The sequence below is a fragment of the Haliotis rufescens genome, unplaced genomic scaffold, assembly GCF_023055435.1.
Source record: "Haliotis rufescens isolate VD_foot unplaced genomic scaffold, xgHalRufe1.0.p SCAF_1, whole genome shotgun sequence".
Lineage (NCBI taxonomy): Eukaryota > Metazoa > Mollusca > Gastropoda > Lepetellida > Haliotidae > Haliotis > Haliotis rufescens.
The window spans coordinates 80,164,604-80,190,088 of NW_025963779.1; the positions used below are offsets into that span (position 1 = coordinate 80,164,604).

The window sequence follows — 25,485 nt, forward strand, 5'->3', positions numbered from 1 at the left end:
AAACGTGATAGTTCTTACCGCTTTGCCGTAGGCTATAGCACCTAAATGCAGTTACCAAACCTATATTTTTCCCTCTACCACCTCAGCCAATATCTTAAGTGTGCTTGATTGTGCTTGTGGCTTCTGACAAAAAACACTGCATCCAGATGCAAAACACAAGGCGGCCTAAATTACACCCGATGGTATTTTTGGATGGAATCGCCTCCCTTTTGGCCTCAAAAATGCTCCTATGGCAAGTCTGCAAACCACAGGCAATAAAGAAATGATTTGGCGTTACATACCAATATATGTAGATGACGTACTATTTTCTAAAACGTTTTGGGAACATTTGAGTCACCTCAAGGCAGTATTCCAAAAGATCTAAGAAGCAGGACTCGCTCTAAGACCAAGCAAGTATATGATGCTTAATGGTCATTTCCCATCACAGTCCACAACTGTTAGGGCCTCTTAAAATTGAAGATTTGAAATGACTATTGAGAAACAAGGGTAACGGGCATACTGTCTCTCGTGGTCATGTCTCTCTGTCAAAGATTATGGCTTTGCTCACGAAATATTCTGTATTGATGAGGGCGGCCAAATTGTAGTCGAGACTTTTTATTGAGGCTGAGTTATTTTATTTTTTAGTTAGTTAGTTTTTTATTTACACAAAATTATGAGCTGTGTTTTTTCATTGAATCAAATGGTCCACCCTTAGGTCCCGTGAAGATCCGGGTTAGAATAGGTCTTCAGCAACCCATGCTTGTCGTAAAAGGCGAGTGTGCTTGTTGTAAGAGGCGACTAACGGGATCGGGTGGTCAGGCTAGCTGACTTGGTTGATACTACATGTCATCGTATCCCAATTGCGTGGATCGATGTTCATGATGTCAATCACTGGATTGTCTGGTCCAGACTCCATTATTTACAGATAACCGTCATATAGCTGGAATATTGCTGTGTGCGGCGTTAAACAACAAACAAAAAATGTTAGGTCCCAGTGGTTTTACGCCGACGCTGATGTTAACGGACGTGAAGACTATGAATCCCAGTGTGGGACTAGAGCTGTCAGGGGGGCAAGGCACACACTGTAACAACTAGGCTAAACATGCGCAATTCGATGTTTCAGAATTGCATCCCTTATGCTTGTCTGGATCAAATTTTATGGCTAATTCCAGATTAGCCCTAAATATGGTCATTGGTTAGCACCATAGCCGCGCTCGTGGGTTTTACCAAAGTGGTACAGTATCGCTTAACATGCATCACTTGGGGCTATCCCCCCACCTCTCCCCACTCACCGCCACATTACGCAGACACGCTGTGAGTTAACTAAAACTCTATGCAAAGCGGGCTTACACTTCTCACTCAATGAAGGTGTGTAATGAATAATTACAGTTGGCGGTAACGTCTAGCTTCTGTGACCTCATTAGCCAGAAAGTAACACATTTAGATGATGTTTACACTTAGCGATCAGTTGGTTATTTTGACATGGAACTTACATACAATGTGACACCAATGTATGTCTGAATATGTACCATCGTTCCACGACGCCTCGGAACGTTGCTCATGCTATAACCACTGGTTCCTCTGACACGGACTAGATCATTTACATTACACGTAATAGAGTTCTGCCATTGCTGAATGCTTTATCAATCTTCATTCACTCAGTATTGCATTAGACACAATTCTTGGAATACCTTTACCAATTAGCTTCCCTTTTAAGACTACTCATTACTTTTCGTGTCAACACTTTCTTCTACATCCATCGCCAAGTTTACACAGAACCTCTATTAGACCTATAATTCATACCCACGTTAGAAACAGACTGGCGATTTCAAGGCGTGCATCAACACCTTCTGCGCTCGGCATTAGCGCCCAGTACCAATGAAACAGAAATAGACGCATCCGTCATCCCCCGTCCCTGACAGCTTCGTAGACTTCTCACCAATTTGATTGTTTTCTCCCATTAAATATGTCCCAACTGTACCCACAGGGGTTTATCTATTTCAATTAACGCACAGTGAAGTCGTAAATTTGGAAGATGCTATTGAAAGTATTGGTCTATAATTGTGCGGCAAGATAACACAGCTATGCAATGTCGTTAAAAACAGCTTCCATCCGGGAGGCTCCTTCAAATTCATGGAGGAAATGTGTAGGGTCATTTCTCCGAGCTGTGATAAAATATTCACACCTATGACTTGCATATTGACCTTCTATATGGGATATAGTGTAGATTTGTGATTCACGTCAATTTATTTAGATCTTGTCCGTGAAGTAAAAATGGTACATGTATTAAAGACAAAATGGGTTTTTTTCTAAGAATTTACTCTGTTTTATATTGTGGAAATTGGTATGATTTATCACTGAAAATGTAGTATTTTCATATTTGGTTAATGCAAATCTAAATATAAAAGTTGAGGTTTCAAACGTCGAAATTGTTTATGAATAAACAGTGATAGTTATACAGTCAAACGGTGATTAACATGGTTTGTTTGTTGTTTAACGCCGGAATACTTTAACTCAGCAATATTCCGGATATATGACGGCGACCTGTAAATATTCGAGTCTGGACCAGACAAACCAGTGATTGATATTGTGAGCAGCGTTCTATGCTGTAGGGGTACGAGAACACGCAATCAATCAGGCCACCGAGACTAATCCACTTCCTACGACCAGCATAGGTTGCTGGGGAGCTCTTCTATCCCGAAGGAGGATGCATGATGAGATTAAAATGGGAGATCAGCGGCCTCTGACGCTGCAGTTTGTTGGGCAGAAATGTGTCCCTTAGCTATAGGAGGGATTCGAATCCCATATTCACCCCGATTATGATCCTTGTGTCATCCATTGTTCTGCCCGTAGATGGAACACACGTCTGTGATCAAAATGCCACTTTGTGCTTTCTTCCGACAAGCATTGTTGTAACTGAAATAGATGTAGATCTGCTGTTGCGGACGTCAGCCAAACCCACTCACATGTTGATAAATACAATGTTACTGTCCGACAATATTTTGAATTCCATGTTTCAAAAGGGCGTTGGGCTAGTCTCGTTGTTAAAGCGTTCGTTCTTCACGCCGAAGACCCGGGTTCGATTCCCCACAAAGGTATAATGTGTGAAGCCCATTTCGTGTGTCCCCGGCTGTGATATTGCTTGAATATTGCTTAAAGCGGCGTTAAACCCCACTCACTCACTGTTTCAAAAGCCTACGATTTTACTCTGATTATACAACCAGAGTCTGTCTAACCATTGACACAATTACACGATTCCTTGAAATAATGTGCAAGAACATGCTGACCCGATCTTTACCGTTCCATTTCAATCATAGCAGTCGTTGCCTCGTTTTCATTACCGCGCTGACCTCCGGTGCCACCATGTGTCGTCTTTACCGTCTCATGTTAAATTTACCACCTGATTCCATGGAACACTCCATTTGCTACGGGATAATTAGATTAAAACTTCATTCGCCTTGGTGCGAGACTTTACAACATAATTACCCATTGGGTACTTGTCGGAGTTGAAGGAGCGCGCGAGGAGGGGCGTTGTGTTCGTTATATTATCACTAAAATCTCTTTCTCTGGTCAAAGCCATCTGATAGGGACATGGCAAGGTTGTTCAGATTTACGGTGCGTATGATTTGTTTCCGGTTGCCATGGTTATGGAAATGTCAGGGTGAAAGGTCACTTGTTGATTAGTGCACTAAAGGCGAGACAATTGAAAATGCAGTCAGACGGCAGGAGGAGACCCATGAAGGTGTTCTCTTTAATCTAGAGTGGAAACACTTGCAATAATTATTTAGACTATAAATACCGAATCTGTCTAAATATATAAGCGGCTTAATTTACGACAGCTGTGGGGTTGTGAAGAGAGTAGTGTTCATGACATGACTTTATTGATTTGATGCACGGCGTAGAATTAACTCTTCCTCTCCATCTTTGTTATGTCATCTTATTGCACGAACTGGTCACACATCCAACCAGCGTAGCGCAAACATGGCCGCCCTTCATACCCATCACCACTGCAATGAACGTAACTAAATCCCACTACCCTTCGGCATATTTCGATAGGAAATAAACCCGATGCGGCGTTTTATTTTATATTTTGTATGTACACCTCAGGGTACCTATAAGGATTATACTTTAAATTGGCCTTGGCTCGGCAAAAAGGCAATCATCACAAATTTTATTCAGATTTTTCACACATCATGTTGGGTGTCTTCCAACTGACATTTTATTATGTCTATCGGTCTTATAGTTAATGATTACCGGACGAACCCAGAGACAATGTGTCGGTTTCACATATTACCCTATTTACACAGTCTAAAATGGACTCCAGGCCACGGGGAGAACCCGCACGTGACCACACCCACACCATCTCACCTTTTACTGCGAGCATGGTTTTACGTAGAATTTTAGCACTTTTCTAGTAATATCAGGACGGGGGACGCGAGAAATGGGCTTCACACATTGTGCTAATGTGGGAATTGAACCCGGGCCTTCGGAGTGGCGAGCAAACACTTTAATCACTGTGTCACCTCTCCCTACCCTTTTCAACACATATAGTGCAGGCGGGAGGATGCAGGCTGCATATAGTCACGGAAACAAGGCTCAAAGAATGCTACGTCACAAGGACATGTCATGTATCCTGGCAATGCGCCAGCATCTACTTATGTCACCGTGGATCTAAGCAATTGTTAATGCCAAGCATATCTCTGACTAGATAATTATCAGGCAGCATTGTTCTGTCTATATTCTGTCTGACATGATTGCTTGTTTACACAACAATGCCAATGATTCGTACATCGGAATGCTCGCAATGTATATTAAACACGTAATGAGGATACTTGTCTGAAGCTTGGCTTGTCCATCTTACAGCTTTTTACAGTACCGCGTCTGTTTACAACAGTTTTCTTGACGACAAGGACGCCACCGATATACAAAACATATCTTTGCCATTTGTCTGCTTTGGCATGAAAATGCGATAAATCGGCGACAGAATAAACTCTGATAATCTCGTGGAGCCGGGTCCCGCGTCTAGTGAAGGCCCCGTTCCCGTCTCCATCACATCCTAACCTAACTGCATATCTTACTTATTGCTACACTGTCTCCAGTCTCCTCAAATATTTCACAATGCATTTATATTTACTCCTATTATGCATTTGGCTCGCGCTTTGGGTGACTGAAGTTGTTCGTGTTTTAAGCAATCAGCAGTGTTCAAACTGTTTCACAACCTACCGTGAATAATCAAATCTGGGCAAGGCAAACTAGTTCTGCGCCATGACTGCCGAATTTGTATATATATTTTGGGGTTGTTAGTTTTTTAACTAAAAGCCTAGGCAAGTCTAGGCCAAACTAAACCAAGTCTAGTTTCCCTGATGGAAACAGAAGAGGAGGAAAGATTCTTATGAAAGAAAAATTAGCACAAGTATATTAAAGAATTGTTTTCATAGACAAAGTGTCAGTCTAAAGGTAAACCACTGGTTGATCCTATGACCACCGATCTCCATCATCAGTATATATAAGACTATTATCCTTGGTCTTCTAGTGCACTCATAACTGTCAATGGTGGCCCAGGAGTGTCGATGGGCAATGTTGCAGCTATATCACAGTAGTCTGTCCTTTTTCATGTCTGGGCCAGTCAAACCAGTGGTCGACAGCATGGTCAACAGTCCACAGTATGAACCACGCCCCATATCGTGACCACCTGAGTGATTTTCGTCGGTTCATGGGATAACGTGGATCTGTCGGAAAGGTTGCCTGATGGGGTGACTTGAAGGACTAAGTCTGATTGCCTGTCTGCTGTCTTTAATCTTCACAGATTAACCATACGAGCCACGCCTTTCTCTGATTTGTCACCAGCACATTGACACAAGGCCTATATCAGGTGGCTGGTATATTTCCTGTTAAAAGTAATTCCTAATACACTGTCCACTTTCCTCATACATGCATTATGTATAACGGAGTCGTGTATAGTTTAGGAAATAATGACCCTAATTTCTACCCCGCAGCGATGATAATTACTGCTATTAGGTTCGTGAATAATGATTTCAGTGATATAAAGGTCACAATTTAAGGTATCTTGGAGCTAAGTTTTGGGGATAAACTGTTCTTTTCTTGTTCTTTAACCGTTTTTGTCTGAAGCTAGCTGTGATGGGTGATCTAGATTCTGTGTGCCCGAAACAGAAGGACATGAAATTTAATATGTAATAACCACGGGTCACAGGATCAGTCGTTCGGAATCTTGGCAGTTGTTATTCCGATTTATAAAAACACATCATGTCTACTTCTACTGCAGTAAACAAACGCCCTGCATAATTTGCTTCCGTGATCAACAGTCGTGGTTGACCCCATATCACATTTTTATAATAAATCGATTCTAGATTTTAAAATCCCTTGTCTGTTTAGTGCAATGCTTGCGCGTTACGAACGAGACTTACTGACATTCAGTAATTTATCATACCGAAATTCAACATGAGCTAAGACAGGCCTTTCGGCATTTGTCTTTATTCAATATGGAACAGACCACACATCTCTCTTTTTTAAGGACCATATTTAGATAACCGTTGTGAAGTAAGTACTGATGCTACTTGCCACTATGGGAGTCTGCGTGAAACTGTATTTTCTTTAGAGACAAGATGTTGTGTTGGGGAGCATCCTTTAGTTTTTTATGAGACGAATAGGTTTGTTGCCAGTGGTGACAAAATTAATAGTTCTTTTGGTGGAAAATGCCGAAACGTCAGTTTTTTGTGTTAATGGTGAAAGATAATAGATTGTGTGATGGTGTTCAGCAAATGAACAGTTTGTTGGATTCAAATGAGGGAAAAAAATACTATTCTCAAGAAAAGATTCTCTCCTCCTCCTTAATTAAGAGAATGAATTGTATGTTGTGAAGCGCTGACTACAAAAATATTCCTTTCAAACAAAAAGCCCATCCCTCAAATTATTGAATGGTTTGACCCCTCGTCTATAAAATTAACGCCCGCACCCACACGCACCATTACGAATAAAGGGACCGGTTCCCAGGACCAAAAACCGATCGTAGCGCGAAGACGATCGTAACACAGTTTTACATAGACTAAGGGCAGCCGTAGCGCTACGATCGCTTTGTGGAGCGTGTCCCTGGGCTTAAACAATAACCTTCGTGAATACGTTATAACCCCAATGCTTCAACATTCTTTCAGGGTCTGGTAACAATGACGAAAAGAAGATCCTAGCCCCTGGTCAGTACACGTACCCCTTTCAGTTTGAGCTACCGGGCAATCTGCCAAGTTCATTTGAAGGTCAACACGGCTTCCTCCGTTACTGGGTCAAGGTTACAATGGAGAAACCATGGAAGAACGACTACTCTACCAAGAAAGTCTTCACGGTAATCTGCCCCATGGATCTGAACAGAGAGCCGTCATCGGGGGTAGGTACTGGCTGCTCTCAAGCATGTGACTTAATGTTTAAAATGTACAGTCATATACTGTGGCATCGTTGCGCATCCACTTTTATCAAGGGGTGTGTAAACTCTATGTGTCATGCTTATATTCCGGGAAGTCTTGTTATATTCCGGGAAGTCTTGTCTCTTTCATAAATATTTACAGTGTATTAATGAAGTTGAAGACGTAAATCGTCAGCTTTAAATGTATACAAGAATTTCAACAAGTTGACCCGTGAAGATGCGGGTCGGAATAGGTCTTTAGCAACCCATGCTTGCCGTAAAAGGCGACTATGCTTGTCGTAAGAGGCGACTAAAGGGATCGGGTGGTCAGACTTGCTGTAATAGCGGGGTGGGTACCCGGGTAGTGCATTTGGACTCGTCCCAGCCCTAGCCTGGTCACTGCTCAACTGTCAAATTGGCACATGGAAATCAGGGGCGGGTAATTTGATATTGTAATGGATCTAGTGGTTATCATACCTCCATGTCAGAACGATGAGATGTGATTGGCTCACGTGATCTTGATAAAATAATGTGTAGGTTTACCGAAATGCTAGCCCTGGAGTTAGAGATGATGATTAGCAAGCATCATCATGCATTCTATGCGAGAATCCCAGTCTAATTTCTTGTACCAGCCGTGTACACTGATATGACTCAAGGGTTCTTAAATTGGATGCAAAGACAAATTAAGAAGTATGTTGGATGCTTGGACTACATGCGTAAGACAGTTTTTTCAGCAACCAACGCTTACCGTAAAAGGCGACTATGCTTGTCGTAAGAGGCAGCTAACGGGATCGGGTGGTCAGGCTCGCTGACTTGGTTGATGCATGTCATCGTATCCCAGTTGCGTGGACCGATGCTCATGATGTCAATCAGTGAATTGTCTGGGCCAGACGCGATTATTTACAGACCGCCGTCATATAACTATAATATTGCTGAGTGCGGCGTTATGATGAAATATTTGATGATTTTCAGTTCTAAAAACGGATATACAGAAGACATTTTATGTAGGACATTCTGTACTACCCTACACACATTCAAACAAAGTTGGAGTTGTTGTGTAGATACCAGATTGTTATTATCTACAGCTACCTGGTCCAGAGCATCATAATTATCAGTTTTGTCAGCTGTGAAAGACTTCATTAGTTCAGTTTGCCTTTTTAATACACGTGTCTCGTACCAGCAGCATAAATCTGTTGGAGCTCATTTACCGACGACCGAGATTGACGTGATGTGGGATCCAAATGGACTCCAGTGCATGAACTCCAGAAAATGCAATGAGAAATAACACAAATTCCTGGAGAACCTTTTCTGACCGCGGTCGCAGCACGTGTACTTCACTGCGGTATGCCTTCCAGGGGCATCACTGCGTCCGTGTACAGACGAGTGAGAATGCGTTACGCCGTGTATTGTTGTATGTCACGTCATGTCACGCCATGTCACGCCATGCCTGGCACGCGCAGGGAAGCGAACCCAGACCTCTTGGTTCATCGATTACTCGCAGTGGCTCCGTTGTATTCAATTCTGTTTTTCTGTACCCGTGACTCATACACAAGAATAATATAATATAACAGCAATGAGAGACCACAGAGATCAGGCTGGTACTTGTATAGGATATTAACCATCGTTATATGTTGAGGAAAGCACATTTTATATTAATATATCCTGTTAGAGATAACAAAATGAAATCCTCCATGTAAATGACATGTGACATATAACCACTGACTTTTAATGACACCGGCATATCGTCCTTGTTCCACAGCTAACCTGGACATACCTTTAAGACTTTTGTCAATTCACGACGATAAAAATTAAATGAAGGATCCGTAATATACAATTCAGATTCTAACTGAAACTTAAATGCCGGGTATTAATCATGCAGTGCGAGTTCAGGTTGTTGCATGTATAGGCTATTGTATGACGTAGAACGTAATACACGACGTATAAATGAGTATAGAAGTATATTGCCCTAGCTTCGTGGGATCACAATCCTTGAGTGAGTCAATGGCTGGTCCACTTGTACTTGCTTATCTGGTCAAGGCGTGAATGATTACATGCCGCTGTGTGGGAGGTTGGTTTGATTTGTTGTTTTACACCGCACTCAGCAATATTCCAGCTATATGACGGCGGTCTGTAAAAAATCGAGTCTGGACCAGACAATCCAGTGATTGATATCATGAGCACCGATCCACGCAATCGGGATACGATGATCTGCTTCGACCAAGTCAGCGAGCCTGACCACCCGATCCCGTTAGTCATCTCTTACAAGCATAGTCGCTTTTTACGGCAAGAATGGGTTGCTGAGAATCTATTCTACCCCGGATCTTCACGGGTCCTGTGTGGAAGGAGCACTGATGTACAGCGTTAGGCACTTACTGACAGTGCAGATCCAGTGGGTGGTGGGTGCTACCGGTAGAGCGGGACATGCTAACACTAATCGCGAACACCTGGTGTCATAACTGATTTTCTGTTATCCATTCATATTATTTTCACTACCATTTTGTCTTTAACGCTAAATAGCGAGAGTGGTTGTTCTCTTGCGTGGACGTTTAATATTCCTGTGAACTAGTGCTGGAGATGGAACACTGTCAACATTTAATAAATTAACCAGACACCAGTATGTTTAAGATTATTTTTTTCCTAAGACCGTCACGCCCGTTTATCTGAACAAGTCTGATGATGTAACATGGTGTGTCTCATTACTGGGATTCTCCTTCCAGCGTGATACGTGAACGTACGGAACGCATGTAGCAGGACACAAATAGAAGATGGTTTATGCTAGTGGACGGGGATCGGGAGTCTTTGAAGCAGTACATCCTGATGCCACTAACACCCCAGGCAACGCGCGTGGTTGTGTGTATATAAACAAGGTGCCAGAACACTCCCCTGACACTCGTGTCACGGCGAGCATGTCCTGCCGACTGCACTTCCTACGTTACCACCTTGAACACTCGAAATCCTTGATTTGTTGATGAAGTTGTTTTCGGGCGGTAAACATGCCATTCTTAGCTATATGAGAGAAAAACTAATATTTTAAATCCCCTCTAATTCAACTGATTCCCCCGATCATGATGCAGAATGGATTGAAACCCACATGATTTTTTTATTTATCCCGCTTAACACTTTCAAACCCGAATTCATTTTGCAGATAACATTAAAACACATTGAATATACCACTCTGTGACTTGACCCTCATCCTATTTACACGTACCCTCTCTCTCTCTCTCTCTCTCTCTCTCTCTCTCTCTCTCTCTCTCTCCAGGATCACAACAGAGATATCCTTATCTTATAATTATACGAACAACTAAGCCAAAGATACTGGCAATAGCAACATCTGTTGGACAGCATTATCCAAACGAATGTGTTTTTTCAACATTTGCCGCTACACTAACCCATCTGTACTGGACCGGTATACAAGATACCATTCCTATCTTTAAACCTTAACGCCAACAACACGTGTCTTCACCATCACCTCGTACAGCAATGAGGTCGGCTGACTGAACATTTAAATGATAGGCCCCCTAGTCCACCGCTACCTGAGTTACAAGACCGCTGCTTCATTTATTAATGCACGTCAGCTGCTGTGGAGATAGCAACCACAAGCTGCCTTGAAGCAAACAGCGTTCCTCTTGGTACTCAACCCCTTCTCAAAGAGAATAACATGTTTGCCCCGTACCGATGCCTTGTTGTGTATTTGGCACAACGTAGCCTACAGATAGCTATTGTTATATTGGTAAGTGCAGAGAATAGAATTTCTTTGGGGAAATATGTTTTCCCGTTGTTCAGGGAGAACATCTGGGACGACAGCTTGGGGAGAAACACTTAAATTACAAGAGATTGTTCACCCTTGAAATACCCTTGTTAATTTACAAGGGACATTGATGGATCTGGCTGTGTTTAAAGGCCTCTTTATGGTTGTGACTATTGTACATCTCCCACGGTGAAACCAAATGAGAGAATAGTCATAGTAGGCAATATAAAAATTCAATACTAAACAATTTTTATGGAACATATAGATGACTCGAATGTCGCTTTTTTATCGTATTACACCGTCCAACCTATGAAATTCCTATCTGCTGTGTATGTATGCTAATTTTATATCCCCTTTCCAATCAATGTTAATGCATTTCATGGCGGAAGCAGAATGTTTTGCAGAGATGTCGTTCGTGGTGTTCAGTAAATACGACAGATTCTTTAGGACAGGTTTCAGTTCAATGATATAACGCCGCAGTGCTGTAATGTGACTGACATAACGAACTGTTTTCGATAGATCTTAAAAGCGACTAAACCATTCCATAATGGAATGAAATTAAAAGCACGATTCAAAATTCATCTTAAGCAAGTGCTTATGAATCACCATCAAGTAGTGATGATACCAGGTGTTCGTAAAAAACAGGTATGCCCCACCTCTGGCACCCGTCACGAACACTTAATACCCCTTTACACAAGGCTGCGACCTTTGTGCTACCTTTGAGCGATCAAAAAATAGGCAGGACGCTCAATGGTCGCCTAAACCCAGAAAATCATGTTTCTATGTAACTGCTCCAGCAGTTGTTCAGCAGTAAGTGCTCGAGTTGTTCAGCGTCTGCAACCACAATGAAACACTGCAGGTACATGCCCTCTATTTATAGGCAGGCTGAGGAGGCACTACAGGTAGCTCAAAGGGGGCAGAAAAGAGGCAGAAGCATTGCCATGGTGTCTCAAGGGTTGCCGTGGTCGCCGAATGGAGGCATGGTGGTCGCCAAAGTCATCGTTCAATGCACGCTGTTGATCGCCCAAAGGAGGCAGAAGCGTTGCCCATGATTGGCGGGAAAATATTTCAGCAGAACGCATCTGTTACCTGGCGACCATTGAGCGACCACTGTGCCTTTATTCTGCAACAGCGGCAATGCTTGTGCCTCCCTTCTGCCGCCTTTGAGCCACCTTTGAGCAACCAACCTCCTCGGCGACCTTTGTGCGACTGTTTTGAAGATGTTCAAAAATCGACGGCGACCATGGCGTTCATGGCGATGCCTGAACCTCCTGTGTACTACATTTGAACGACCTAGGCAACCATTCTGCCTCCTTTGAGCCTCCAACGACGACCTGGCAAATTTTATGGTCGCACACGGGAGGCACAAAGGTCGCCATCCTGTGTAAAGGACCCATTACTAAGACAAGTCAATTGGTCACCTGAAAAACACATGGGAAACATGTACTACGAGTCCAAATAGGGAATTGCATCGGACATCAGTTGTGTCACTGGTGTGTCAAAAATGTCCACGTGTCTGCACTAAAACCTTTTGAAAGCCTTATCAAGGCCTTACATGTTGCATGTTGCGCTTTTTGACATCTTCGTAGAACGAACATGTTAGATCGTACCTCAAAAGTTGTGAAATGTAGACACCAAAGGCTGCAGCTGCTGGGATACTGACAGACGTAAAGGCAAAGTTAAATCATCTTAGTTTTGTGAAGAAGTTTTTGTCACTCTGAATCTTTATGCATAGATAGATAGATAGATAGATAGATAGATAGATAGATAGATAGATACATATCAACAGTTTATGAGCCGGTTTCACTGGCGGTTCTTGTACAGATGGGTAAATGAGTGGAACGGAGTGACCATTACTAAACGATATCGGATCATTGATACACCTGAAGTCAAACTTCCTGGCCATAAAACTTGTTTTGGTTTTGCCGATCCGAGCAGAATTTCGGATGCATAAACAAACAGATCAGCAAGAAGAGGAGCACAGTTGGTGCACAAGGGGATGCCTGAATGCCTTGTACCCAAATCTCCTATTTCTAAATGAGCAAGTCCAGCATTTCACATATTGTTTTCTTATAAGCCTTTCGATGACAATTGCTTTCATTTGGTTTGGACAGATTGTCCTGTACCCGAAGATAGATGTAACTATATCTATGATCACCACTAAATCTATGGACCGAGGAATGAAGTTTTCCGTTAAGTTTGTCGTGTGCCATTGTGGTGTACAAAGTTAAAAAGTCAAATGTTTTGACATAATTAAACGTGGCCCTTTTCTGTTATAGCAAACGATGAAGGAAATCCTTGGAGGTTATGAGAGACATGGTAGTAACTCTGTGTGATTATAACGAAAGTCCTTTGATAAAATTAAGGATCATGGTTATAGATTGTGTGGTACATTTGCTGGACCCTGCAATCTATAGCTCCTTGTGCGGAGCTTTGGAATCCAGTACAAAACAGGAACGGGCGTATCATCATGTTTTATAGTCAAGTCTAAATGTTCATAAAAGTGATGCGTGGTTTTGACAGATTTCTTCGTAATCCTCATTTAACACACTGGCCCTATATGTGGTATTATTAGATATGTCACTTACACCAAATGCTTTGACCAAACAATTAATGTAGTGATGCTTACATTTTATGGTTATGTTATTTGAGGCATTGTCAGTGGGAACAACTATATACTTGTCATGTCGTTAAGGAAACAGGACATGTACTGAGGTTGAGGTCATATTTGATGCAAAACAGTTAGATGGCTCTTTTAGAGTGAGTGAGTGTGTGAGTATGGTTTAACGCCGCTGTTAACACTATATTCACGGCGAAAGTCACCTGAAATGTTCTTGACACACTGTATCAATGTGGGGAATCGAACCCGGGTCGTCGGCGTGACGAGCGAAATCTTTATCAACTAGGCTACCCCATCGTCCTTGCTCCTTCAGAAGCCGTATACATTCTAGTTTCTGAGCAAACCCTTCTGAGTCGCATGTCCATGTACAAGCTCAGTAATGGAGGTCCTGCTTCGACTGGAATGACGATTACACACGCGAACAGTTGCTATAGCACCCCGTCATCCTTCAATAACATCGCGATGTTTAAGGACTTTGTTTTCGTACTGTATATAAAACAAGTTGGTTAAATCTTGCCTCTGCCTGGTATGCATGTTCCAAATGGTATACATACACGGAATTTAGGAGGGATGGACAAAGTCATCTCAATGATAACATATATCTTATACGTACAACCATGAACAATCACACTGCATGCTTAGAAGCAGTATGGCTCTCGGGATAAAATTTAAACATGTTGTCCATTCCATGTGTGTAGGATAAACTTACTAAAAACGATACTTGTACCTTAGGCAAAAGTTACATCTTACTGCAATGTAATAAGGAGGATATTTAAGATGTCGTTTATATCTCTAAGTAGAGCGTCATGCGTCACATTTCCATCATTATCAATGACGGTTGTGCTCTGTTGAAAGAACGGACATGAATGGCCAATATTCACGCGATCCTGCTTGCACCTAGTCCGGAACGATGCCGATTTTATAATGCTAGACCACTGAGATACCATGTCACTGTTTAACATAAATACTGACTCCAAGCCAACCAGTCCTTGTTTTAACCCCTTATTGCCGAGCGCCAGACAGGGTAACAAAAAGTACTATCTTTTAACGTCCTTTGGTATGACGCGGCCGCGGAGATCAAACCCCGATCAAACCTCCGGCCAGACGCTCTACCTCTAGACCACGGTGGCGGTCCGCATTTACGGACTAACAACAAACGCCAGAGAACAATCGGCCTCGATTATTTGCTCGAACAGATTCCATGGGGCGTTAGAGGCAAAATAGCGGTGAAAACTATATGAATGGATCACTGAAAAGGAAAGAAAATGCAAAACATATGTCATCTTTGTAATGGTTTTCGTTTCACTGAGCGTATGATATGTTGTCATCATCACCAATTTTTACTAAACAAACAAAATTGTTTGACATCACACAAGGTGCACACGTCATTTGGCGTTGCTTTGATGCATAAACTTCAAAGTGGTCAAAGATCTTTGAAGTTAAATTGCCGGCAATCGGGATACAATTACCCTGATGTGCCAGCATTATTTGCGATTAGCGTCCATCATGCTGTCTTTGTATAACAAGGGCAAGATGACATGTCTACACATAAACCCAGGGTCACAGGGAATGTCAACGTTAGAAGTGAGCGACAACATCATAAATTTCCTGACATATCCCTGGGCAATCATGTCTCTTTGACGGCAACTATAACAATCTGTTTCAGAAACACAGGCTTAAAATTTATGGATGAGAGTTATCGATTAGGACTGACAGACTTTCTATTCAGGCATCTATCATAGATCACAAATCTAACCTTTCATCTGACAGTTATTTATTTTGTCCAAAAGCGGAACTAAACCTTTTTTTCAATTTGCCCTGAGCCGAGTAACATTTAGATGAAATGGTTGATCCTGTATTCCCCCTGATAACAACGTATATACAATGTTGTGGTGCTTCCCACCATAACGCTATTACCACTCTAAAGAATCGTTTTCTTCGTGTAGTGTCAACAGTAAATCATATGTAGAGCAAACATGAAAACAAATATTTAGTTATGGAAGATTATGGTTATGAGTTGTAGAGATCGAGACATAATCATTTACTATCTGGGAATGTAATCATCCGATTACTTTTAGCTGTTTTCACTTACTGAGAGTTAAAGGATGTCGTCTCATGCTCCCTTACGTTCTTATTAATCACAAAGTGAGACACGCGTGCACACCCGAACGCAGGAACGTTGTGTCGGATAAGCACAAGATCTGCTTCTAAGCCGCTTCCGAGATTGTTCCTGTTTTTATAGACTTGTATTTCTCCAATTTGTTTTAGTCACCAGGTACACTGTGATATGTATCATCGAAAAGATATGGTATCTTCTATCACTCACTGTCAGTTTCACGCAGATCTAGTTAAGACTCAGATTTATGTAACTTACTTTCAAACTGCCAGACAAGCGTATCTCAAGACGTTGCCGTTGTCTATGGTGTTTACTTGGAACGCATTCCTGGCGTGTTCATCACCATATCACATGGTCTGTTCTTTGTCACTGCACAATAACTGAAAACTGAAAAAAAAAATAAAAATTATATCTATGCCTGTGAAGTTACACCTAATGTTTCCCGACAGCTACATACACATCGCATACCGATACACGTGTACTTATAGATCGTCGGCGTCGTCTGTGGTTCTAAACAAAGCTATTTGTGGAATGTAATCACACAATGGGTTTCAGGACTTAAGATAATGAGACTAGATAACGAGCTATTACGAACTGCAGATTATTGTACTGTGGGAATCAATAGTGTGTTAAAGAAAGGTACTTCGCTTGTCCTCATATCAGTGGTATATGTACGTCGTCTCTCCTCGGTGAATCAGCGTAAGTGTGACTCAAGGAAATGATCTTCGTCTGTCCTCGGTGGATCAGAGGAAGTGATCACCGTCTGTCCTCGGTGACTCAAAGTAAGTGATCTTCGTCTGTCCTCGGTGACTCAAAGCAAGTGATCTTCGTCTGTCCTCGGTGGATCAGAAGAAGTTATCTTCGTCTGTCCTTGGTGACTCAAAGTAAGTGATCTTCGTCTGTCCTCGGTGACTCAAAGCAAGTGATCTTCGTCTGGACTCGGTGGATCAGAGGAAGTGATCACCGTCTGTCCTCGGTGAGTCACAGGAAGTGATCTTCGTCTGTCCTCGGCGACTCAAAGCAAGTGATCTCCGTCTGTCCTCGGTGGATCAGAAGAAGTTATCTTCGTCTGACCTTGGTGACTCAAAGGAAGTGATCTTTGTCTGTCCTCGGTGACTCAAAGCAAGTGATCTTCGTCTTTCCTCGGTGACTCAAAGCAAATGATCTCCGTCTGTCCTCGGTGGATCAGAAGAAGTAATCTTCGTCTGTCCTTGGTGACTCAAAGGAAGTGATCTTCGTCTGTTCTCGGTGACTCAAAGGGGGTGATCTTTGTCTGTCCTCGGTGACTTAAAGCAAGTGATCTTCGTCTGTCCTCGGTGGATCAGAGGAAGTGATCTTCGTCTGACCTCGGTGATTCAAAGGAAGTGATCTTTGTCTGTCCTTGGTGACTCAGAGGAAGTGATCTTTGTCTGTCCTCGGTGATTCAAAGGAAGTGATCTTTGTCTGTCCTTGGTGACTCAGAGGAAGTGATCTTTGTATGTCCTTGGTGAATCAAACATGTGTCTGAACGCAACATCTGATCACAATGAAATGTCACATCATGCATGAACAGCACGTGGTGCACGTGCACGCAGAATCCAAAGTGTGTGCGCCTTTTGTGAATTCAAATTCACACGCATAAAAATGCCACCAAGACAGTATCTCAATGAACAGAGAAAAAGGAGAATTGTTGGTATGATAGAGAGGGGACTTCAATATTCTAAGTTGCTCGAATGTTTGGCAAATCAAAAAGTGTAATTCCTCGAATTATCGCCACTCTCAAAGAAGCGTGCTAATTGATCGACTATATACCAAGAGACACATAATTCTGTTTTTACTTGATCAGTTTTCGATAGCGAAAGTTCCTATTCCTGAATAAAATGAAAAGTGAGAGAAGGTGAAAGTTTAGCGCCACATTCAAGATATTGCACATTTATAGCGACGGGCATGCGCGCAAAATACTCACTCCGATCCGACCAGTCCTTGTTTTATCACTACAATACCAGGCAGGTATCAACACACTACCCCTTTAAAACATTTTTTAGTTGTTTACAAATTTGATGAGACCCACGAACACGATATTGGGTTGACACTCTGAGAATGAGAATCATGGGGAATCTGGCTTTCGAACCAACGGATTCTGGGACCTCCACGAGACGCAACTCTGCCCCTCCTCTCACAAAAACCCACACAAACACGCACATACACACACAAACACACGCACGGATACGCAAACACACGCACGCATACACACATACTTTGCTAAATGTATTATATCAGTCCTCTTTTATATGATAACCCAAGGATCCTCTGTTAATCATTCGTCACACACGTTAACATACAAGTGTGGCTCAAGACGCTGGATTTAATATAATTAAGGCCGTTAAACACGACGTCGTTTCTTTGTAATGGTAGAAACCCTATATGTAGTTTTTTTAGCTTTAGATGGAGCACGTGTCTTTGGATTTCAATGCTCATCCTTCACGAACGAGGCGCTTAGAAAATTATTCAACGCGTGTAACCCCCGCCGGAGACAGAAATGTACTTGAGAAAAACTCTTCAAATAAGTGTTTTAAGTCCATATCTAATAAACACCAAGTAATCATCTAGTCGACTTGTTTCTTCGGCGTCCGCAGCATCAAGTTCACATTTACCCAACGTCTTCCTGTAGCTAATTGCTGCTGTGCTGGACAGATCGGAACCTGACGGTGGTATGTGCCAAAGCGATCCCAAGTTGCTCGTTAGCGAGCTAACACTGAGAAATAAATTGTTGGCACGGCAGGTGCCTCTGATTTATCACTCAGCAACGCTTTTTGTTGCGGCTCTGATAAATACGTTATATGGTCTATTTTAGTCTCTTCTCGACACGTAAGCTTGATTTAGGTATCAGTAATGTTACGCAGCCCCACCTTAACCAGAAGTAAGACATGCATCTCTCACCTAAATGCATATGACCTAGTTTCAAGCAGTTCCTTATCTTTTTAGAAGTTACACGCGTCTTACATTTAATCATGATGAATATTCAATTACAATATGGTTATATGGAATCTCCTCTGACGGACATGGATGATGAACAGCCTGACTTTTGACAGTATCTCAAAATTGCGAGAAGATTTATGAAGATTACCCGAGTGTCGTAGTGTTTTCCTAGCACTGAATTACGTGTTAAGTGGAACATATAAAATCCATGACTTCAGTCTGTTTGGGAGGGCGTGGTAAGCTTCAAGGATCATAATAGGGGCGAACCCTCTGGGATCTGAATCCACAATCAGATTACCCTGGTGCACATACGAGAAGCAGCTCTTCACGGCGAAATGCGGTGACTTTGGCAATTGGGCTACTCGTGTCCCATGCTGTAATCAGAAGGGAACCAATAGTATGACTTCTTTCAGGCCTCTTCCTATCCAAATATCATTATACGTATTTTATTACCTTGTCATCGAGCGCTCATTCAATGCGCTGTTTAGTCCCAAAACGAGGCTTGCATTTTCGTTTCACTTTCAGCGTCACTGTCAATAATTGTAGTTATGTTACTGGTGTTGTGCGCAGAAGGGAATGCCATTATGACCTTATAATCTCACATGATGCTTTTAGTCTTCCAGTCATTTGGAACCGCGCAATGGCTTCCTTTAGCTTCGTACAGAAGCTGGAAAAAACATAATTCTATAGAAAATCCTTAGTTGCGCTTGGATCCAGTGAAATAAATGCATCTACTTCCTCACCAAGATTGTAATTCATAATAATTAGATAATATTTACAACTGAAATGTGTTTCAATATTTTTAGCTGCATAAGATATGACGGAAGGAGGTAGACTTATAAAATATTATTTCTTGGAAACAAAAGTGATGAGGGAGGAACACATTTCTATCTTTTTCAACCAAAAATGCCAACAAGCCAAACTGGACACTAACTGAGCTGGGCTATATTTCAATGTCAAGCTTGGATAACAATGTCTGCTTCATGTGACGCTGGAAACGTGAAAAATATTCTTCGTATAGGCAATAAATCTAACTGACGGATTCCAGAGACATGTTTCGCGTTTGTAGCCTCATCTGGTGCTCCTGACTCATCCTACTCATTTTCTTTCAGCATCCTCTTCAGTCCAGGAAGAATAAGCGTCTGTGCTGCCTGTGTTGCCGGTCGGGCCCTGTCAGTGCCGTTCTCGGCCTCCAACAGAAGAGCTATGTCCCCGGGGAGGCCATCATAATCACAGGGGAGGTCAACAACATGTCCTCCAGGAAGATGGGAGGCTCGTCGGTGGAACTGAAGATGGTGAGCTGATTCTTGATGTCCTTACTCCAATATCTTTAACTGGCATTTTGTTATCAAGACAGAGATGAAGAATGTCGACTTTATTCTTTCAATGCAACGTCGTGATATGAACTCTGTTTTAATCGTTATATTAAGAGGACGAGCCTCGTCCGATTGGCGGTCCTGGATACATAGCAATGTGTGCTAAGTTACATTTTATGATTTATTCCACTGAGTGAATGTGGGTTATTTAACGGAGTAGTCCAACTTATTACGGCAGCCTGTAAACACATCATTGGCTGAAAGCGAGAGCAACGTTCAGCCCAATCGGGGTCAAGTCTCAGCCTAAAGACCCCGCCCCTGTTACAGTCGACATGCGCCAAATGCGGTCTCCTGTAGACAGGGCTGCCTACGTAAAACAATGCCTGCGGGATAATGCCTCAGTTTGACATACGGTTTTAATGACAAAGTCTTGTCCAACTCTGGAAATGGGTGTTGTAGTCAAAGTATTGGTATGTCAAAAGCATGATCGCTGCTTTGTTTCCTCTTCTGATTAGTTGATTACATCGATTGTGACAATAAGCTGTTACACTATGTTGTTAAGTATGGAAACACCAGAACCGTTTGTTTCAAGCATGCTATGTCCACAGTGGTGTGTCGTTTATTGACAACCAACACACTCTCGTATTCAAACAATTGCCGTCCTTTCTCAGACAACAGTATTCCACTCCACCACCAAGACTCGAGCAGTCACCCAGCAGGTCGGGAAACTGAAGCGGGGACCAATCGCCACTGGGGACACAGACATATGGGACGGCGAGAAGCTGATCATCCCTCCCTTGCCACCATCCTTCCTCCTCGGCTGCAGCATCATCGACATCAAATACATCATCGAGGTGAGATAAGTAAAAATGCCACATTGTGCATAATAATTATATGTTAAGTCACCCAAGGCACCTCAGTTAGCTGTGCATAGTTGCAACCATTTGCATCCTACTAGTCTTTGGTTCGAAATCCAGATCCTGTTCCGTGCCCTGCTTGTTTTCTACCAAGATTTCAATTCCCTTTTTTGACTTGTACCACATGTCCCCGTGTCTTTTCAGGTGAACAATGGCATGTCTTTGCATGTGCTTGTGGCAGGTGCCACCGGTAGGGCGGGACACGCCCACCTTTTCGCGAACAACTGGTATAATCATTACTTGATAGTGATTCATCAACACATGCTCATGATTTAGTCGGAATCGTACAATGGACTCTATATATTACTATTTAATGGCTATATCTTATGATCACGGAAAGGGTTTTGTCCCTTTTATTTATTTTACCAAGGTGTCCGGCGTAACATCGCCCTACACCAATGTGAAATACTGCATGTGTTCAGTGAACAGTGTTATTTAATTCAGTACACTGTATTTTACTCTTGACTTGTATTTTTACAGTTACGTGTAGACCCCGTGGGACCAGCGTTTGACCTAGCGATACCAATAGAGATCCTCATTGGAACAATCCCAGTTCGTTCGGCCGTCCAAAAATATATCAGAAACAATCAGATCACTCCACCGGTCGATAGGCCTCCACAACCACCGCCGTCATGCCCCAATAATAACATAGGCTGGACCAACTCAGTGCTGAACCCTACGTATGGCCAATCGAGTCAAGGCCAGAGTCCTTCCTCCCCTGGTTACCCGTTCAGTCAACCCAGCACTCCTGGCATCGCCTTCAGCTACGCGCACCCTGGCTACGGCTTTCCTCCAAGTTCAGGATACAGTCAGCTCAATTCTCATGGTCAATTTCAAGGCCAAAGCTATGGACAGTCACAGGCGCAAGGCTTTGGCCATGGTCAAAACAGTGTTCAGGGTTATGGGCAAGGTCAAGGTCAAGGTCAAAACTATGGACCACCTCCGGGTCACGGCCAAGGCTATGCACAAAGTCGCCCGTACCTTCATCCTCAAGGGCAGCCGTCTCATCAGATGTACTCGCATGGTGCAGATGGACGATTGTCAAATGGTCCGTATCCTCAAGGAGCATCCGCCGATGCACAGGGAGATAGCACGTGGATGCGTAAGATATTTGTTTTATTAATGTTCTTGTTGCACTTTTATCTCTCAAAGAGACTCGGGGGAAAACTAATGTTCCAGTAAATGATACTCTACTTTACGCTACATTTAGACTATTCCACAGAGGATTGAAGCCATTCAGATCTCCATTCATGACATTCAGTGTAAAGTGAAACACGTCATTTGAATACACATGAAAACAGCGCAAACAGCAACATGGAATGGCCATTAGTGTTATATGTGATGTGTCGCTAACGTGTTTAGCTTTATAGTCTGTCATGTCCCAGAATCTGTTCGAATCCCCACATGGCAACGTTCTATGAAATCAAGTTTAGGTTTCCTAATGCTCCAATCCTCGTCAAAGCGGCGTTTTACCATACTCGACGACCCTCATTTCAGTAATTTGTACGTTGCAATAATAGTGTCTGCTATGTTTCAATCCCCGGCCCTATCACACCTGACGAATTTAAGATATGCTACGTATTACCATTCCGGGCACTCGAAAGTAAAGAGATAAAATAAGGACTGACTGGTCGACTCGGAGTCAGTATACTATATCTGAGTGGGGTATACAGGTTTCAACTGCGGTAGGGTATCTCAGTGGGGTAGCACGATAAAACCCAGGTTATTTCCGACTAAGACAAGCAGCCACACACAAACACCCACACACACACACACAGAAACTCACACAAAATTACCAATCTAGATTTATATAAAAGTAAGTCTAGCCAACTCCAGCCAGCTCTTTTCCACAACAGCATCAGGAAATTTAAATATTTTAATTATAGAGGAGAGAAATGTATTGTGTGATAATAGATTTCATTGTGTATATGTTAGTCTAGTTACTGGGGATTCAACCCTTTTCTACGTAGCATCGTATGGTTAAAAACATTTTATATATTTAGGTTTATATCGATCATGTCACGTAATGTTTCAGCCACACCCATGCTCTCGGAGTACTTCTTCGGCCAGCGTTACGTGCGGGACGACGACGACGACGAGTTTACGCAAGGAGACATGTACTACACACCGCTGTACGTGCTCTACGACTTCGAGAAGCCAAAAGAGAAACCGACGCGGACTGTGAGAATCGCATCGTAACAGCGAATGGAATGTTAAAAGACACTGGGAGAACCGCAATACAACGGTGAATGAGATGCAGAAAGGCACTGTAAGAATTGCAATATAACGCTGAATGAGCTTATAAAAGCACTTTACAAATCACGCTGACACGGAAAACAAGATACGGAAACGCAGTGACTAAACCGTATCGTAACAGCGAACAAAAAATGGACACGTGCTGTCAGATTCGAATCCAAACTGCGAATAAGTGCACATTTTTCTTTTAAATCGCATCCTCTGTGCGAATGCGAAATATACACGTGCCTTCTCAATCGCATCGTACTAGCGTAAAAGAAGCGCACACGCGTCTTTGCAAGGTATCCAGACAGAAGTGGACACGTGCTGTTCGGACCGCACTATAACGCGGATACGCACAGTTAGAATCGCATCTTAATAGGGTATACGACGTTGACACGTAGGGGACGCATCACGAATGAAAACCGGCACGGGTTGTCAAGGGACGTTGTCTAACGGTCACTGTATACACATGCAGACCCAGGTGTTCACAAAAGGGTGTGGGACGCCCATAATGTCAAAGCCCCGAAGGGTGACGTGGCCGATGCCGAGGACGCAGTTAACATGAACGCACCTCCAACACCACCACAACCACTCCTGGGGATCCGGCAGTGTCTGGGGATTCGCATTCGGGGATTGAAAGTGGATACTGGCTAATCTAATCCATGACGTGACAGGAGCCAATATTCTCAGCTGTCCACAGTGATGATGACGGGTAAATTCACGTTTAATTATTCATCTTCGAATAACCCTGCCTATATGTGATGCTTGTGTTGGTCCAATTTATGTGTATAAGAGTGAATAAAAGATGTTGAAGAATAAAAAGTTGTTGAAACGCAATGTCCTTTAGTGTAATATATAGGTGATATACGACCCAAGAGGAACAAGCAAAACACCTGCATCGTCAAGTAGTGATAGCAGCAGGCTTTTTAACAAGGTGTCTTGGGTTCGAATCCAAACGCATTGTGGTTATATAAAAAAAGTGGCTACAGATTCAAAGGATACATTAGTATACGGTAGAAAAAACACAACATGATGTCAAACATTCATGAAATCAGATTTTATTTGTAGTCGGATCTGTAAATAATATTTCTCCGAAATATTCGTTGTAGAATACAAACGTGTTATTCCGCGCGATTATATCAATGGATATTTCTGTACTTCATGTGAACATTTGTTATTTCTTTCCAATATGTACTGAATTTACATGATAATGCCAAAATTGTTTTACATGATTATATATTTTGTCATATTTGTAATTGTACCGTGTAAATCACTGTAGGCACCTGGGAACACTCGGTCAAAGCATGATTAAACACCTTATTGGTGAATATTTTGTGAAAGGTCCGGCGTTATGGTTGTTTGTACTTGACCCTCACGCTTCGCAACTTCCGGTTTGAAAGTGAGGCTTGGAATGCACAATGTGATGGCTGGATAGAACATCGGAAACATCGCGATTTCAATGCGGCACACAATTGGGGCAAACGGTGACAATCAAATCCGATCCACACAGTTCTGCGATCGATACTGGAGTGTCTGGATCACAGCTTGCTCCTGGTAGTGTGAAACGTCATCCACAGCAGAAATGACGTCATATTATTTGTGTAAAGCTTGCCAGACAGTTCTATCTTCAAGTTTGGGAAGACTTGGAAATCAGTACGCTGTCAAACAAAGCTGTGAATACAGAGGTTGTTCAATGAGTTCAAAGCTAGTTTCACGTATTGCAGCCACGCCGACAACGGACTTGTGCACAGGTGTATTGTCTTGGTGGGAAAAACACTGTGAAATTTAGCGAGATTTCCCACGGCGTTTAGCCTTGATTCCTTTGATTTCCCCAGAGAACCGAAGCCATCACCTTGCTGATGGAAAAGACTTTACCTTCTTCTTCGGAGGAGACGTTAGATGTCTCCACTGCTTTTACTGTTATTTAGTATCTAGTTCATGGAAGTGAGCGCACGATTTGTCGAGGGTTACAAATAGCTGGGAAAAATCACTTAGATCTGCTTCAAACTGAGGTACGTTCTCACGAGAGATGATCTATCACAACTGATGATCTATCACACACGCAAGAGCTCATCTATCACACACAACTGATGAGCTATCACCCACAACTAAGGATATATCACACAACTGATGATCTATCACACACAACTGATGATCTAGCACACATAACTGATGATCTATC

At 42.6% G+C, this 25,485-nt stretch overlaps 1 protein-coding gene across 1 annotated transcript in view; it reads left to right on the forward strand.

The window, feature by feature from the left end:
* LOC124143806 (arrestin domain-containing protein 3-like) overlaps positions 1-24,643 on the forward strand; it is a 43,639-nt gene extending 18,996 nt beyond the window's left edge. The window contains exons 3-7 of the mRNA XM_048401867.1: positions 7,149-7,375; positions 19,945-20,127; positions 20,820-21,002; positions 21,546-22,167; positions 23,101-24,643. Coding sequence (XP_048257824.1) covers positions 7,149-7,375; positions 19,945-20,127; positions 20,820-21,002; positions 21,546-22,167; positions 23,101-23,264 — 1,379 coding nt within the window. The 3' untranslated portion in view covers positions 23,265-24,643. The remainder of the gene's footprint in view (positions 1-7,148; positions 7,376-19,944; positions 20,128-20,819; positions 21,003-21,545; positions 22,168-23,100) is intronic.
* Positions 24,644-25,485: the final 842 nt, after the last annotated feature.